The 18,512-nt window shown below is 45.3% G+C and overlaps 1 protein-coding gene across 1 annotated transcript; it reads right to left on the bottom strand.

The window, feature by feature from the left end:
* Positions 1-2,979: 2,979 nt before the first annotated feature.
* Positions 2,980-11,783, bottom strand: RHOU (ras homolog family member U). Its single transcript, XM_015427318.1, has 3 exons — positions 11,214-11,783; positions 8,721-8,779; positions 2,980-3,799 (listed from the first exon to the last, which is right to left on the bottom strand). Exons 1-3 carry the CDS (start codon positions 11,515-11,517, stop codon positions 3,344-3,346), a joined length of 819 nt encoding a protein of 272 aa, XP_015282804.1. The 5' UTR covers positions 11,518-11,783; the 3' UTR covers positions 2,980-3,343.
* Between the last annotated feature and the right edge of the window lie 6,729 nt (positions 11,784-18,512).

The raw sequence follows: 18,512 nt of genomic DNA on the forward strand, positions 1-18,512 counted from the left end.
CCAACACATTTTTATTGAATTAGGTTAGTTTCACTCCAATAAAGGTTTCCATTGCATTTTTAAGCTTTTAGCAGTATCTATCTTGCTCATGGCACCTCAGCCCCATACATACCAAGATTTATTTATATATGAACATTTTCTTTAAGTAGGTCAGGAATAGCCTTGTGACTTTATCAAGACTCTGTAAATAACAAGATCCTTAGGAAAAGGCTTGGATATCCCCCAACTCTGTTTAGAAAGCTCTTATTGATGAACTTGGGTCAGTATTTATTTGAGATACTGGTAAAGGTTAAATTGCTATATGTGACTTCTAGGATATCCAGGCAAAGAATTCAAATGAAGTTCTACCCAAACTGCTTCTCTTTGTTAACCTTAGTAATAACAGAGACTCATTTTAGTACACTGGAGAACACTTCCAAAGGTTGAAGCTTCATTTAATGATATTAAACTTGGCATCTCTGAAGAAAATTACACATTGGCATGATAACAGATGTGTAATGCAATCTAGGAAGAGGTTTTAAAAACAGATTAGGAAGAAGCATGGGCAAATTAAGCGGAGTGTACTGAACTGTGAGTTTATTCTCTTGACCCCCTGCCTTTCCTTTATAACATTGACTCCTGTTTTTGGCATTTCATCTTCCTATCCTTTTTGTGAGTTATATGGGCTTTGTTATGAGACGTGATAACTGTAACTCATCTCAAGCAGAACAGAAATGATTCACAGTTTAAATTACACTATGAACTTTATAAACATTGAAGGCTTTTCATTCTCTCTCACCATTTCCATCTGCAAGGAACTGTGCGCTTCGTGGCTTATTCTTTACATTTCTTTGTCCATGGTATACATTTACTGTTATGTATTAAAGAAGTAACGCAATAGTGCAGTTGAATAAATAGGGCAAGGAGGGCAGTTGCCAGTTTCAAGGTATACCAATATTAACAAAGTAAGCATAATCTACTATGGCTGGTGAAAAAAGAATTCAAGAGCCATCATCACATTTTTAGGCATCGGGGGTTTTTTAAAGCATCTCCCTGGAGATGAAAAATGTTATCAATTCCAGCATCACATCTTTTAAGCCACTAGACAACTGGAGGCCTGGGAGTGTCGTCGTCCGTCGTCCCCCCCCCCCGCCGCCGCCAGTGCCAGTGGTCTGACTTCCACAGCGACATCTGACAGATGAGAGCCAAGGAAATAAACTGAAACTGTACCAGAACTCTTACCTGGATTCCATTCATTTGCATATGAGAAGTTCCCCACAGTATCTTTTTTATTTATTTATTTAAAACATTTTTATGTTGCCTTTCTACCCGATCAGGTCCCAGTATAAAGACATGCTTATCCTGGAATAAATGCTAAGGCCATTCCGACCCTCCTCTGACAGTACAGGGGCCGGGGGGGGGGGACGGGTCTTCTGAAGGAAGAGCATTTCTGTTTGTACAAGGGCAAGAGATTCCCACCAGCTCTCCCCCTCAAGACTCCCACTTTGCCCCTGTGCTTTTTCTCAGGGTTCATTAACCCCAAGGAATAAAATTTTTAAAGGGGAGGGGGAGAATCAGGGGATTGTAAATGGAGGGGGAAGCAGGAAAGTTCCACTCTGAAACGCTCCGATTCATGCCACCATCTTAAGGCCGGCACACTCTCTTTGCTTACGTTTAGGTTACTAAATACATTACAGAAATAACCCCATGATGGCCTACCTGTGTCCTCAATGTTATTAAACCATTCTATGAAATTTGCTAAATTTTATTGGGTTTCCTTAATGGCTTCAAAAGGGATTAAATCACCAAAACGTGTTGTGTGTCAAAACTCATTTTGTTCAACAGGCTGCATTTTTTCACACTCTTTTAACTGCTATTTGAAAACTGGTAGGGGAAAAAAATGGTGTGTTTGAATCAAGGCCAATTCATATGATCACATCATTATACACCCCAATACTGTACACAGTTACTCAGAAGAAAGGTCTATTGGCTTCAGTGGATTGATTCCCGAGTGTTTTGCATTAGAGCCACGAAGTCATAAACTTATTGCATCCTAACTTGCTTTACATAAACAAGTACTGGTTTCCAAGGGTAGCCATGTTGGGTCTGCAGTAGAAAAGCTAGGTCCAAGTCCAGTAGCATCTTTGAGACCAACAAGATTTTTTGGGTATAAGCTTGACTCTTGAAAGCTCATACCCAAAAAATCTTGTTGGTCATTAAGGTGCTACTGGACTTGAATCTAGATGAACAAATACTGAATTCATGCGATAAAGCGGCTCTGTCTGCAGAGATCCGAGTTCTAATCTTCACTCTGCCATGAAGCTCATCGGGCTAGTTACTGTCTCTCAGCCTAACCCATCTTACAAGGCTGTGAAAATAATAAAATGGACGAGGTACACTACCCTGAGCACCTTGGAGGGAAAAAACGAGATGAAAATGTAACAGATAACAGGGGCCTCCAAGATGTGTCCCTGTACGGCACCTGACGGCGTGAGAAGGGCTATAGTGTGATCATTTTTAGTATCACGTAAAAATTATGAGCACATGGCCTCAGTCCAAAAGAACTCATGCATTTTATGTGGCATTACATAGATACTTTGTGCATCCCCTTTAAAAAAAGCAAAACAGGATCTACCATCCTTTATGGGGTCTCTATAAAGAAAGAAAGGAGCCTGCTGCTATTCAAAATATCAAAATTTAAAAGTAATTCCCCCCGGCGTGGACCTTAACACCCTGTGAAAGGGATCTGCAAGCCAGGGCTCTGCTAAGTAAGACTACATATGCAAAGCAGCTGAGCATGTTAAGACATCCCTGCACTGTGCTTGAAGTAAGCACGTCACCTGAAGAAAGACATTTTGGATTCTGTTAATCCATCAGTCCTACAGATGTTTCCAGAATGCATATGAAGACCACAAGACTGAGAAAGGCGTCAGGGGAGAAGCAGCTTTTAAAGCTAAATGTAAGAGGCACACATTATTATTTTTAGAAGTATCTCTCTGTAGTCCTTTGCTGCTCCCAAGTCGCTTGCTTAGCAAAGGCCTCTGTTCTGACTCCTCCCATTTCTGTGATCAGTCAAGTCCTCAGTACAGCTTTTAAGGTCCCAAACGTGTGGTGCACTATACTTTGCTGAGAGGGCCGGCACGAAGGAACGCTCGGCACAAGTGGTGAAAGCCCTCAGTCGGACATCCAGAAACCAGCTCTCTCCCATTTCTTCATCTCTTCTTCCAGTGAAGGCCACTCGCATCGTACACGTGCATATGTCCCTTTTGTCTGTGCACTCCCGAGATAGAGAGATCTTGAGCTAATATAGCTTCTAATTGCTCTTGGCCTCAGACGGCTGCTTTTGAAGCCTCTGCAAATGGCACTATACAAAACAGCAGTACTTTTTCCACCAGGACTTGGAGAGGTTTTTCATTTTGTCCGGAGTCCTGCTTTTCGATTTCTTTGGCTGTTGCTGAGTATCCGAGTACTGAATGCCAGCAACAATGGCTGCATCAAAGACTTCTTTGAGGTTTTTCTGAGTCAAGGCAGAGCACTCGATATAAGAGGCGGCTTTTGTTTCCTCGGCACAGATCCTCGCGGCCTCCTCTGCCACTGGCTTTTCTTTGCACTTGTCTAACTCAATGAGGACTTTGACATCCTCCCGGAGGTCTGATTGTGTCCCCACGAGAATAATCGGTGCTCTGGGGCAGTGGCATCGGATCTCAGGAACCCACTTTTCACTCACGTTCTGGAAAGAGGAAGGGCTCACCACACTGAAGCACAGCAAGAAGATGTCTGCGTTGGTGTAGCACAGGGGCCGGAGCTTGTCAAACTCATCCTGTGCAAAAGGAAATGCAACATGAATCTCTAGCGACAACACGGGCTCAGCGACAACAGTGCCTTCAAAGCACCCACAAGGCATTAGCATTCCTGGGAGGAGAATGATCAACTCTTCAGCATCTAAGGAATGATCATATTTACCTGCATTCCCTGAGGAAATGGGTTTTAGCTCATGTACATATGCCAATCAGGGCTCTTTTTGTAGAAAAAGCCCAGCAGGAACTCATTAGCATAATAGGCCACACACCCCAACAGCAGAAACTCATTAGCATAATAGGCCACACACCCCAACAGCACACTTCATTAGCATATTAGGCCACACCTCCATGTCTTCCCTTGACTTGCCCAGTTGCCCCATGGCTGCGGGATGCCTGGCAAGCTGGCCCTTAAATGCCTCCCCGATCCTTCCAGCCCCCACTGCCTGCTTTGGAATCGCTGGGGGGGGGGTTGCTCTCCAGGCCTTCCCTCTATAGCTACGAGCACAGATGTTTTAGCTGTAGTGGGCGTGGCCAACCCTGAAGCCAGCCGGAACTCCGTTCCTGTGCGTTCCTGCCCAAAAATAGCCCTGATGCCAATTATAACTGTACCAGAACAATTTTTTAAAAAAAGAGATATGTATACTACTCCTTGCACCTGGCAAACCAGTAACTCAGGAAGATTAAGCTCGTAGCCTCCTCCCTGGCAGGCAAGCTTTCTGCAGGAAAGGTTTTTTGGATATGGGAGAACATTTGATCGCATGTTCATGGGAGAAAGATGAACTCAGACTGAACTAAACTAAACTATTGAGGATAGGAACAGAGAGCTCTTCCTCTGAGTAGAGACTGAAAGACTGGCCTCTTTATCTTAGAATTCTGCAGATATACCAAAAGTTATTGAATGCATCTGCTTTCCAACATAAATTTGTTACATGGGTTAGTCCATCCTTTAGACCAGAAACTATAACAAAGCTCAGCTCTAAGGCTGTTTTCAGAGGGCACAGAGCACAATTTTCCATTATAGCCTATTGGCTATGCAGTTCATAGGGAGGACTTCCTTCCAACCCCATCATCTCATTTCAGGGTTCTTGCCCCCTTTCTTGGGTGTTACAACCAAAGACAGTGGATGATACAGAGACTGAGCTGGATTCCAACATTTCCCCCCCTGGAAATTCTACGAACAGGGTTCCTTCTTTGTCAGGGGCTGACTCATGATTATGAAAGACAACCTAGTCAACCCCTGCATTTAACTTTAAGAAGCAGCTCAGTGGTAGAGCATCTGCTTTGTATGCAGAAGGTCCCAGATTCAAACCCCCCCCCCGTATCTTCAGTCAAACAGATCAGATGGTGACATGAAAGACCCTACCTAAAGCCCCAAAGAATTGCTGCCAGTCAGTACTGACCCTGATAGACCAGTGGTTTGATTCAACTCAATAAGGAAGCTTTATGTGTCCGTGCATTTACATCAGGTTGACCTGATGGATTGGTCCCTGCTGCCATCATGGGAGTTGGTCTACTTCCTGATCTTAAGCTTCTTTTCTCAGTGGGCACCCAGTTTTTGCCAGTGGCAACTCCTATGCCAGTGACTATAACAGAAGGGTAAGTGGATGGCCTGTCTTGAAGTACAGGAGGAGGGTACTGGCCAAAAAGGCCTTTTGACTCCTTTCCAATCTTATTTATCTGAACTATTTAACTTTAAAAATATATTCATTAACTGATACCTGAGCTGAACTGGTGTGACTGAGGCACCAGCAATGGAGGCAACCTTTGACGTTGCAATCAGGGAAAACCAGGAGCACAAAGCAGTCAGAGGCAGCATCCATGCTGAAGGCATCAAAACAAATATGGTCCTTCAGAAGGTGACCCTGCTATTTTAGACTCAGATTGATCACTGCCATCCATTTTAATGAATTACACGTCACACACTTCACATGCCAGTGACATGAGAAAAGAACACATTGCGTTCCCTTCCCCCCGTGCTGCCTCATTCACAGACAATCCTCATGCTACATGCTCTCCATCCTCTTTCTAAAACATAACATTCATAGTTTGCTTTGAGCTCTGCTCTTTTCTGGAAAGGAATCCTCCATCCCGGGGAAAGAGGAGCATCAGTAACAAGAGAATTTCCCACGCCACACTCTTGAAGATCACAGGGGCTTCAAGAATTGCAAGGTGAGGAAAGCAAACGGAGGCAAAGATTAACTCCACACTGTGCTTTCATGCTGACAGCAGGATAAAAGCACACCAACCCAGGCCTCCCATACAGACAGGCTTTGCCTCACATGTGGAGGCATTTTAATTAAAATTCAGCATGTTTCTCAGAGGATCTTAAATTAACAAGTGCAAAGAACGAGTGCAGTCTGAAAGGTCCCTCTCCCATGTCAATGCTCCGTTGCCCAGATACAACTTGCATGTTCATTTATTAAGTTTTTGAGGTTGGGAAAGCTTTTGAGGAGCCACGGGCGCCCCGTTCTTAAAAACATATCAAAAGAAAGCATCACAAGTCCTCTCCCACTTGACTACATTTCTTTCTGGGGAATCTGCAGAGGGAGATGCTAGTAAACAAGACAGAAGTCAGGCAAGCTAGCTTCATTAGCTTACTTGTTTCACAGACGTAAGCCCTGTCAGGAAGCAAAGCCAAAGATTCCCACTGTGCTTTGAGTTTGAACTGCAGCGTGTTACATTACCCTACCCTGCCACGCTGTGTTCCTAAAAGAACTGGAGTTACAAACATTTGCACCATCAGAGCTTGTGTGCATGAGAGTAACCACTGTAAGAATTGTCACACTGATGTCACACTGATGACATCATGTTGCTTGGAACTGGGAGGAGCCTGGATGATGGAGAAATAGAATCAGAGGTCAAGGTGATGTAGGAGTACAAAGAAACCCCCAGGATAATCACCGGCTCTTTTCTCATCTCTTATCTCCAGCTTACAGGCCATAAAAACAATACGTCTAGGATAAAGACATCATTAGCATTCATGACCCCCACAAGGCTCTCCATAGCAAAATGGAAAGGGAGGCCATGAGATGCATTTTGGTAATATATTACCCTCTGCATTATGTTAACACACACACACACAAAACCTTTATTGTCATGAAAGCACAAAACATCATGGAAATACAGGAAAATACTAAGATGCATCAGTCACACTTGGCTGTTCAAGCCTCGTCTTCTGATTGCATAATATAAAAATTTTGCAACAGCCTCCATTATTTCGCAATTAGAATTAAGCAGAAGAAAGTGAACAATTGAGTCATCAGAGTGCCAGCTCTTACCCTCTAGAAATGGAGTAATAAAACGAGATCAGATATCCCTATAGAGGGGGCAATGAAGTATGGTGTGTGTAGTGGATTCTATATCTTTTAGAGAGCAAGGGCAAAGTCTGTCTACATATGGTATCTGGTGGTACCTCCCTAAAAGCACCTCTGATGGCAGAACATTAAAGCGGTCAAGCATGTATGCTCTGCAATGATGTGAGGCTGTTAAACTTGACAAATACTTCGCAGTAGAGCCCATGTCAAAAGTCCCCAACCTGCTTGGGGAGCATCTGCTGGCTGCACGTTCCCTAAGTTCTTGCCTTTTGATGTTGAGAAAACTTTGTTTAATAATAGCATAGGCTTGTTTATCTGAAAAGGGAGCTAAATAATCCGGGGATATTCCCATTGTAGAGAGTTTCTCCTCTACATATCTAACCCATGGAGAGAGATGGGGCTCAGTTAACATGTGAGTAATAATACTTTTAGCTTTAGCATGGAAATGAAGTTTAAGCCAGAATTGAGTTGTTATCAGCCATGCTCTGGTCGATAGAAGCCTTTGATTGGTTTCTAAGCATAAAGCCTCTGCATTATGTTGCGCCAGCCAGTAGCAAACAAGAAGGCTCCATGTGCATTGTGTAAAAGCCAGTAAAACAAGTTTGGGTGAGATAGCTTTGCAAGATAAAAACACTGTCATACAATGCAAAGATCAAGGATTATATTGTCAGAGGCTGCACTGTCAATTTTAAAATCAGCCAGTGGGTCACTACCAAATACAAGGCCCCATATATTTCTACCTGAACATACACATCAATACATACTTCCTTTTACACACAAATGACAGACCATCTCCTACTCTCGCCATCTAGCAGAGCAAGAGGAGAAAGCTGCAACTGCCCGGAACTCAGGTGGGCTTGGCAGCATGGATATATCCACAAAGCACCGCTCATCCCTCTGGATAATGTGTGAAACCCCCAGATCACACAGAAGGGACCCTTGCGGCATCCTCTCCCCATGCTTGCATCTTTCTTGGGGAAACAAGCCACTGCTGGCATGGGCTCCACCTGTATGGCCCTTGGCAGTTCCTATATTGCTAAGTCCTTGTAAGAAGGCAGTCACTGAGCTCCACATCCAACAGGAGTAGCCCCGGGAGAGAAGGCTGGGTCATATGTAAAAGTATGTGGGGCCAATAAGGAGGGCTGTGGGGAAATTGTAGGGGGTCAAAGGAAAGGCTTCAAGAAATTCAGTTGGGCAATTTCCTTGACACCGCCCCACTGCTTTCCCTCCACATCCCCCACCTCGCCCCTTTCGCCTCCATCTTACCTTGTTTACTATCCTTCCACCTCACCCTGGCTGCTGCCACATCTCTACTCCCACCACAATATTTATGCACCGTTTTGAGTTGCTACAACCTTCCCAGGACCTCTTTCCTACTTTAGCAACCCTGAATGGTATGCAAAAGCCAGTTGTTTGCTTCTTGTGACAGCTTCACACACACCACTGGTCAGTTTAGGGGTGTTAAACGTTTTTTTAAAAAAAAAAAATCCAAGACCCGGGAGTTATTTTACAATGCTGCATTATAGTGGATCGCCCTGTTGTGGTGGTGTAGCTATCCACGAGAAAAGTCGCCCTTTGCAATCAGATATATAGCAGTCATTTAAGCTAAAGGAGGAGTTTTACTAACCTGGCCAGCTGTGTCACAGAGCTGGAGCCTAACTGGTCGGCCATCTACTGACACAACAGCTGAAAAGGAAAGAAACAGCCAATGAGACAGCCATTGATGAAGAATTATGTCTTTGCTCACATTTCTCATTTACCTTTGAACCCGTTCCAATGTAACAGCCTTTATGAACCAGAAGTTCGTTTGTCCCCAGTTCCTAGGCATCCATGAGCTCTTCAGAACTCTCTTAATTCATTAGGCGGCAGAAGCAGCAAATCACTGAATGAAGAGGCTTTCATGGTACAAAACAAGCCATCCCAAAGACCCTATGTAGTCCATCCCCCCTTCCCCCCCACCGGCTTCAGTATTAATTTTCTTGTCACGTTTGAGTTTCCAAAGCCCTGGCACAAAAGACGCTCCCAAGCCCTCCTTGGTTTAAATGACAGAGAACACAATGCAAATATTTACGTTTTCCCTTGGGAAGCTATTCTTTTTACACTCTTTTCAGTCCTGCCCTAGAGAATTTATTACTCCAGGAAAAACTAGCCTGATAACTACTGGCTGCTAAAAGTGCCCTTATTATTATGCTGTTTATTAGCGTTTCCCAACTATTTAAAATGTGCTTTTTTCCTCTCTTGTCAAGATTGCAGATTTATTGCTTTTCTTGCTACACTTTATCAGTTTGCAATATTGGTGGCCTTTAGGCATTTTAAATTATGACACTGGCCGACCAGTCAAAACCAACTGCAGTTAGCTCAAGAAGATAATGTACACCAAAAAAGAAATGATTGGATTGGTCCTACTGTACTATGAAACCAAGCATTCAGCAGTGCTAACCACAAACCACTGAACTCAGGTTCTCACCAGCTGAAGGCTGCTGTCTTCGGCACACCAACTTGGGTGCTGGGTCCACAGTGGGCCATTTCTGTGTACACATGTATAGAACCAGACATCCTACACATGCACACACTAGTTGAAGTAGATCATTTAGGTGGCTTGTGGAACACAGACCCTGTAACTTCAGAACTGCGCTTTATGCTTTATAGCAAACAAGCTCACACAAATGTTTTGCATGTCTGAAAAGGGCAAGTGACAGGGACTCTTATGTGTGCATTTTCTATGTTGTCAGCTACACAAACGCGCCTTACATGTGATAGAAAAAATGCCACCCATCTGTTTTCATTGTATGATGTGAAGAGGCACTAAGATCCTGCCCCAAACAGAGTGAAGACAACAGCGTGAAGACAACAGCTGATGCCCCAGCAGCTTCCCACTTAACACTCACCAACCTTTATTAAAATTGGGGAGACTGACGGGGGTTATTACATTACAGCAATTCACGAGGCAGGCAAGCGAGAGCCATTCATTCCCCACCGGCTCTCCGAAATCAATGCCCATCTAAACTAATGGCAGAGGAGAGGTGAAAGTGACTGCAGAAGGGACTTTGCTTCCCCCCCCCTCCTTCTGAACCCCTGAAAAGGTATCAGGATTATGAGCCCTTGAAGAGGACTGGCATGAAGTGTGATGTCTTGGAAAAATAAAAATAAAATTGTCCACGGGCTCTGCACACTCAGAACAGCCTTTGAGTCCGAGACCTCTCTTTCTCTAACTCAAGCAAGCTCTTGCCAACTCAAGTACTGTGTTCCCTATGCAATATTACAGAATAAACATCTGCTACAGAGAAGCTCGTGGCCGATTGTAGGTCATACTCTGCAAAACAACGGGTTACAGTTCGAATGCCCAGGCTCCCTGTTTTTATTCTAGACTTCAACTGGAATAGTTTGCAAAATATAATGGAAACCAATGGTCCGGGTCAGTATCTGAAACCAGAAGGGGAGGGGGAGGAATACACCACGTTTTTTCTCTCTCAACAGTCCAGGCTAAGATTTGTAAGTCTTTTAAACTTCAAGAGCACAGCCTGTCCTTCACTTCATTTTTTTTTAAATGCATCTATATAAAGTCAATATATAAACCCATGGCATATTTTAGGTGGGCTGTATATTTCTGAAGGCCTTCCAAGTTGAACAAGACTATCCTCTGTGATGGTTCTCTGGAGATATGTGATATCTCCCTCCTCGTCCATAAAAGACTGGGCAGGCAACTATTGAGGCCGAGCCATTTCTTCCTCTAGCCTTTGATTTTACAATAGATGCAGCCCCTTCCCCGGTAAGGGAGCTCCATGCACAATTCCAGCACTGTCACCTTTTTCCTGCCGTGGCAAATCCTTTCTACTTGCAACTACCCTTGAATCAAAGAGTAATGCAGCTCTCCACACTGAACTCCGGAAGAAGGGGGAGCCGCCCCTTTTACAGTTGTACGGTTCAAAGTCGACTCGAAGGGGCTCCAGAGGAGAAAGGCAGTTGGCGCCTGACTCTGAAATCCACCAGCTGGGTCCTCATCCTCAAGCAGCCTTCTGACAGAGCCTGCCTTTAGCACCTCGGTTCTAAGACGTTTAAGGGGCAGCCTCATGAAATTCTCCCACACGGACCACACACACACCCCGTCCCGATCTCTCACCTGAGAAATTGTCGAAGGCAGTGGGGATGTACTCCGTGGGGTAGCCATTGGTGGTGTAACTTACTACCAGGCTGGTCTTGCCCACCGCGCCGTCTCCCACCAGAACACACTTGATGCTGCGCCGGGGTTCAAATCCGGCCGCTCCGCCACCACCCGCTCCGGCTCGGCAGCGGCTTCCGAGAGCCGCTCCCAACGCCGCTGCCCGGCTGCTGCGGACCCGGCGCGGAGGCACCGGCGGTACCTCGCAGCCGCCCGGCAGCGGCTTGCTGATGTAGCCCGTCTCTCCCTCTTGCTGCGGCGGCATCCGCCTGGCCCCGGTGAAAGAGACCCTAGAGGACAGTAGGATCCGCGGAGACAGAGCCACTGGGGGGGCGGCGGCGGCGGCGGCGGAGACAGGAGAGCGAGGCACGGAATCGCAGCGGGAGGGAAATCTTGTTATAAAGCAGTGAAAGCCCGGAGATCCAAGGCTCTTCCTTCCGCGGAGATCCAGCCGGCTCCGAAGACAGGAAGGCGACTCGGTGCTTCCACGGCACCACGAGCCTTGCACGCGCTGTACTCCTCTCCTCTCCTCACAATGTGCACACTACTCCAGCGAGCTGCTTCCAGATGACATAATACGACCGGGGGAGCGGGCCAAAGAGGGCGTGGCAGAGCGGCACGGGGAGGAGCCTGAGGTAGAGGCTCAGGCCGGCAGGCGGCGCTCCCGCTGGTTGCTGCCTGCCTGGGCGAACGCGTGAGAAGAGTCCTTACGCTCACCCACAAGTTGCGGACGGCATGGAATCCTGGCAGCGTCTGGGAGCGCTTCCCATTGGCCGCTCAACCTTCCTTTTCGAACGCTAAGACAATCGGGGGGTCCATCGATTGGCTGAAATGTTCACAAAGCTGCGCCATCCTGCCCAGGGTCTGTAAGGTTCACTCGATCTAAAGGCTTCTTCGTGACTGACCCCCCCCTTCTCCTCCGATGCTTCCTAAATAATCCTTTCCTTTCTTTCCCACCATCCAGCTCCATCCCTCATTGTAAACGCCTTTCGTTATCTTACGTCTCCCCTGCCTGTGCAGAGCTGTTCTTTCTCGCATGCGTTTTACCGCTTTCATCCTATAGTTTCTATCAGAGTAATATTGAAATCGTAGACACACGTACTAGCAGGTAAATTTCATTGGAGCTACTGTCGATGGACGCCTGTAGTGCTCTATGGAGCTAAAACAAAATAATCTGCCATTGTAATAACGGACATCCGATATCCATGAGGTGGCGGCGTGGCAACCCTAGGCAAATCTATGGGTGGGCTGGCCCTGCCGGCAAGCCCCCCCACCCCACCTCTCCCCCTCCCCCTCCAGCACGGCATTCATAAGCAAACATGCTTCTTCCCTCCAGGCCATTTCCTTCTCTTATCTTTTCTCCACCCCCAGTCCTCGACGTTTAGCAGTAAAACTGTCTAATCTTATCAAAATTCCGCCTGTTTCGCCGAGGGAAACCAAGTTTCTCAGCCAGTTTATCAGTATTAATGAAACTGAGGTATGAAGCAATGTACTTTAGCGCAGCTAAAAGTGCTATTAAAAGGTGGGGGGTCACTTATTTAATTCTTTCCTATAAGCTCATGTGTGCCTTTTTCTGGATATCAGTCAATTCTGCAGAAGAGGAATGATGTTATAGGCATTATCCTGGGAAGCTTCCAAGCAGACAAGAAGGAACAATGACTTACTCTGAATGTGCTCAGGAAATGCCAGACTTCTTTTCAGCGCCCAAGTGCAGAATTGGCAGCCCTGCCTACCTGATCCCATTATTCTTAGTCTGTGTAGCCATTGTATCGACAGACAACCTGGTCAGTGTAGGACCTCAGGGGACTGTTAGCATTGCTCCTTTCTCTCCCTTTCCTCTCCTAATTGGATAATAGGCCATAAGCTATACTAGGGGCACTACTGAAAGCCTCTTTCTCTTTTGCCCTCAACCTGGAAACATGAAAGATACAAGGCCTAAGAGCACATCACATTTCCTCCAGATACGTCCCTTTGCTGGATGAGTTCTGGGAGTGCCATGTTTCCCAGGAGCATGGGGCCCTGTTTCAGATTGTGACCATGGGCAAGTGGAGAAAAGGCTTAGACTGGAAATGGCCACAGGGAGCCATTTGAGGGCTGTACATGTAGTGATATGGCTACATGTCAGTTAGTTTCCCCAGGGGACTGGGTAATGGCTTCCTGGAGCTGATTCAGGTTGAGAAACTGGCGCGAGGGGGAGGGGAGGTGTAAGCCTTTTCTTCTTGCAAGCTGTGGTCTTAATTAGGGCCCCAAAAACCTGGGAACCACAGAGCTCCCAGAACATATCTGCAGCCCAGCCAACCAGGGCCATACTTGGGGGGAGGGGGGAACCTAACATGTAGTGAGGCTTCAAGGGATCAGTCCTTCAGGTGAGCTCTTCATGCCTAGCCTCTGCCACCCACCCACCCACCCACCCACCCACCCGGTTGATTAATTTTACTTGCTGCTTACATTAGCCTCTTAGACCTTGTGATCCCTTTTCCTCCCCCCCCCCCCCCCCGTGTCACACAGTGACCAAAAACCAGGTGCATGGCTTATCATATCTGCAATAAGTAGGAGATTGTGTGCTGTTAGAGGTTTTCTTCTGCATGCTGGTTCTCCAGTGGCCCGAGAAAGTGTGTGTGTGTGTGTGTGTGTGTGTGTAGGATGCAGGCACCTGGTGATGTGTGGTGACAGACAAGCCCTGCACTCCCTGCCATTGAGCCTCCCATCCTGAAGATGGTTGTGGTGATTAACAATGGTGGGGGCCGGGATTCTCAGCTATTAAAACACATTAATCCACACAGCTGTGAAACAGTTCCTGATGTTTATTGGATTTCATCATTGATGAAGCCAGTCAGAAGAATGGGATTGCCAACCTCCATGTTCCAAAAAGGCTCCTGTGCTTTTGAACAGGGTCGCCAACTCTGGGTTTGGAAATACCTGGAGATTTGAGGTGAAGCCTGGGAGAGGGGGGGGGGGTAGGCAGGGAAGGGACTTTGGTATGGTATAATGCCATGCAGTCCACTTGCTAAAGCAGTCATTTTCTCCGTGAGAAGCAGAATAAATATTTTAAAAGAAATGTTTTAAATAAACAAATAAGCAATGTATGTAGTCTGGAGATCAGTTGTAATTCCAGGAGATCTCCAACCTCCACCTGGAGACTGGCAACCCTACTATTTAAAAGTTGCCTGCCATGTAACAGAGTAACAGATGTAGAGCCCTCCCTGTCGCTGCATGCCCCTGTTAGGTATGGCTTCAGCTGTCATAAGACTTTCATTCACAGTTTGCAAAGGTAGGACAAAAAGACTGGCAACCCCACAGAAGATTACGAGGGGGTAGCTGTGCTGTAACAAAATAAACCGATGTCCAAAGACACCTTGAAGAGGAACAACATTGATTTCAATAAAAACTAGGAAATAAATGGCTAGTCTTCAAGGTACAGCTGGGCTTTGGTTTTATTTTACTCTGCAGAGGAGCAGCTGGAGATATACTGGCTATTGCCACTGCAGTAGGGCTCACTACCCCCCCCCTCCAAAGAAAAGAGGAGTATAAATCATAGTGGATAAAATCTGCAGGACAGCCTTGAGCCAGAGTTTCTTAGCACCAAACCAGATGTACCCAGAGAGTTCCACACTTGGAGTTCCCAGGGGCTTTTTAGGTTTCATTTCTAGCTGTGCAGGGGCTCACATTGGGTTTGGACCATGACATACAGGTGTGGGGAGGCTGTTTCTGCATTGTCCTCATGCCATTTTTCCCAATCTGAAATGGCCCTGGGAAGCCCCTGTTTGTCTCGTTGGATTAAATTTATGAGTTCAAAAGATGTTTCAAAGGACAGGATAGAGAAATAGAATTAAATACAGAAGAGCGGAAGGAACAACAAGAAGAAAGGAACCAATAATGACAGGCAGAGGGGGGGAAGCCTCTGTTCCTACTGGCAGGGTGGTGGGAAGTGGGAAAAAGAAAAGGGGTCAAAGGAAAGAGCAGCAGGAGTACCATCAAGAGGACAAATCCATGTTTCAATCAGAGCAAGACGAGACATGATACACAGCAACAAGGTCATAAAGAAGGGCATGGTCTTTGTTAACTGAAGAGTGGCCGTTTAGAAAACCACAAGGAAAGAAAGAAGCAGAGCAGAGCATGAAATGGGCATGAGGGTCGGGTGGAAGGAAGAACACAAACCAGGGCCAGGATAAGGAGGAGCATCACCAGCACAGATAAGAGGAGAAGAACGAAAATGGGGAGCATGGAGAAACAAAGTCATCGCATCATAGAATGCAAAATGGGAGGCAGACAAGAAGGCACCTGAGAGTAAAACCAGCTGTCAAATAAATGCAGTATAAATCATGCAGTGATAAACAGCAAGAAAAATGCCCACAGTTAAGCACCTCCATCAGTTCTAAAAGAGAATATATATAAAGTCAAACCTTTTTGTCCAGCTCATAAAATGGCTTCTTTAGCCAACAAATCTCAAGTGGATACCAGATGAAAATTATTCTGGCCAAGTATAAGGCAACTAGGCATAGAAATTAGATGGGTCTAGGAAAAAATTGACAAATTTAGAACCACCAGTTTTCTGTCCCCACCCCCATTTTTCTGAAGCACAATTTCTGTTAAGTATTTTTCTCTTTGAAATGTATACAATTCTTTTTAAGATAAGGTTATATTTAGTCGAAATGTATAGTGTGACTGTTTCAGTTTTAACCATGGAAATTTTGGAGGGCACCAGAAAATACCTTTGAATTTTTTCTCCCTTTTGGAATTAGTAAGACAATATTGTACTAAAAATGTATAGTGCAAAAAAAACCCATGGGTTTTTTTCGTTTTTTTTCCATCAGAAAAATAGGAAAATTTCAGTGAGCTCTGAAAACGCCTATGAAATATGTTTTCCTTTTGATATGAGTAAAATATGTTGATGCCACAGAATGCAGCAGTTTGCAACTCTCTCCTTTTTTAGTAGTCATTATAGTTGCAATTTCACTGGCAAAAAAAATAAGGCATTCATACTTTTAATTTCATAAGTGTGTCAATTAATAATTTTTACATGCCACCTAAGTGTCAAGGCACTTTATGTTGTCAAAGCAGCACAACAGGTTTAGGTTTGATTGAACAGTAAGTATTGCATATATTTCAGTTTCTTCCCAAATGTCTGTTTCCCCCAAAACTGATCTGGGGGGGGGGGCACATGACATTTCCCCCTCATCATCATCCCTCTCTTGCCACCCATGTGTATGGCTGCCTCATGAGCCCTGCTTGGAGTGTGTGGAATTGAGGACTCAGTGGTGGGAGACCAGAGTGGTATCCCTCACTCCAGGTGATACAGAATCCTCTTTGGGCCTCTCACTGCTGCAGGGACCTGTCAGGGCTCAGAGGAATGGGGCCACTTAACACAGATGCTGGGGTCTTTGAAGGCAGTGCTGAAAAATTACACTAATGGTACCTGTGGCTTATGCTGTGTAATTTTCTGTGTCAAGCCACAGAATTATGTCCCTGATCATTGCCATTATGAGATATTATCTTCAAGAAAAACAAGCAAGCCAAAACAGACAAAAAAAATAATCATGGTTATAGAAGGAGATACGATATACATCCTGAGGGCAACGAGATGACAACAATCGTTCTTTTGTATGAAGTGAAAAAATAATTGCAGAGGTAAAATATCAGGATGAAAATACTGCAGGCGCTACACAAAAATGCCTTATGTGTGCTTTTAAAAAAGTACCTGCAAGGCTCTGTTTAGCTTCAGCTTAAGAAATATAAACGCTTGACTTGTTCAGAGTGGGCCCCTGCCGATTCATCACTCTGTGTCTGTGTTACATTGTAATGTATCCTCCCAAATACACTAGGCTTTTGTCTTACAGTATGATCAAGCTAGTTGTTGTGCAGCAGAAGTGTTCAATTAAAGAATTTGCACTGTGATGGTAAATCAAAGACAGTTTGTTGGTGACAAGAGTTTCCAGTACTGCCAAAGGCCTATTTGTGCACAGGGTCTGTAGCATTGACTTGCAAAGATTCCCGATCATCCGAGCTTCTGGTTAAACAGTGTGACTGAAACAGATATCTTAGCAAAAGGTAGTCTCAGTTCAGAGACAAATGCTTGGGACCCAAAGAATCATCCAATTAGTTCAGCATGCCCAGGAAACCTAACTACCGCTGTGTGTTGCTGGAACAGCAGCCCTGATTTTAAGCAGATTTTAATTTCTGATGTGGCCTGGAATTCTGCAGAAAAAAAGTTAGAAGTTTCATGGAACATGTCAAAATCCTTGGTTGCTCCTAAGGAAGTTCTTTTGATGCTGGCTTTGTATTTGGATTTATAGTTGACTTCACATATGGCATCAGTGGAGAGCAACTGCAGTAGATGGATACAAGCGCCGTGTATTTTATTGGGATTTGGAAGTACATGAGGCAGACCAGGACAGCATCCTGAATCAGGCCCAGGTCTGACAATAAAGCAGCAGTCTGAACTGGCTGGGCTCTTAATTGCTTTCCATGCAGTCTTCATATGTGCTGCGTTAGAGCTTACAGTCAAATGGCTGCTTGGGCTCCTTCTGTATTCCTTTTGCCAAGATTACATCAAGATGTTTTTGAACCCATTCAGATTCATAGATGTACCAGATACTTTCCAGGGTTTGAAGTGCTTAGAGGCATTGCAGCATATAAACAACTGGACAGAGTAGAGATAACTCAGATCCTTGGGTTACTGTGAGGTTACGTAGCTGTGGTTAACACTAAAGCAAAAGCTGTGAGAGCCAGTGTAGTGTAGTGGTTAGAGTGTCAGACTAGGATCTGGGAGACTGAGGTCTGAATCCTCCTGATGCCTTAGAAGCTTGCTGGGTGACCATGGACCTCTCAACCTAACCTACCTCACAAGGTTGTTGTGAGGATAAAATGGAGGAGAGGAGAATGATGTAGGCTACTATTGAGAGGAGGAGGAGGAGTTGGATTTATACCCTGCCCTTCACTTAGAGTCTCAGAGAGGCTTACAGTCTCCTTCCCTTCCTCTCCCCACAACAGACACCCTGTGAGGTAGGTGGGGCTGAGAGTGCTCTGAGAGAAATGTGACTGACCTAAGGTCACCCAGCTGGCTGCATTTGGAGGAGTGGGGAATCAAACCCAGTTCTCCAGATTAGAATCCGCTGCTCTTAACTACTACACTAAACTGGAGGAGAAGGGGGGTATAAATAAAGTAAAATAAATTTCTCACCAATCCCCAAATTATCCCATTTCATATTTGCAGTCAAACTGTGAGATTATATCAATTTGCTAGTTTCATATGTTAAAGCC

The sequence above is a fragment of the Gekko japonicus genome, unplaced genomic scaffold, assembly GCF_001447785.1.
Source record: "Gekko japonicus isolate JY-2015 unplaced genomic scaffold, Gekko_japonicus_V1.1 scaffold1652, whole genome shotgun sequence".
NCBI classification, from domain to species: Eukaryota; Metazoa; Chordata; class Lepidosauria; order Squamata; family Gekkonidae; genus Gekko; species Gekko japonicus.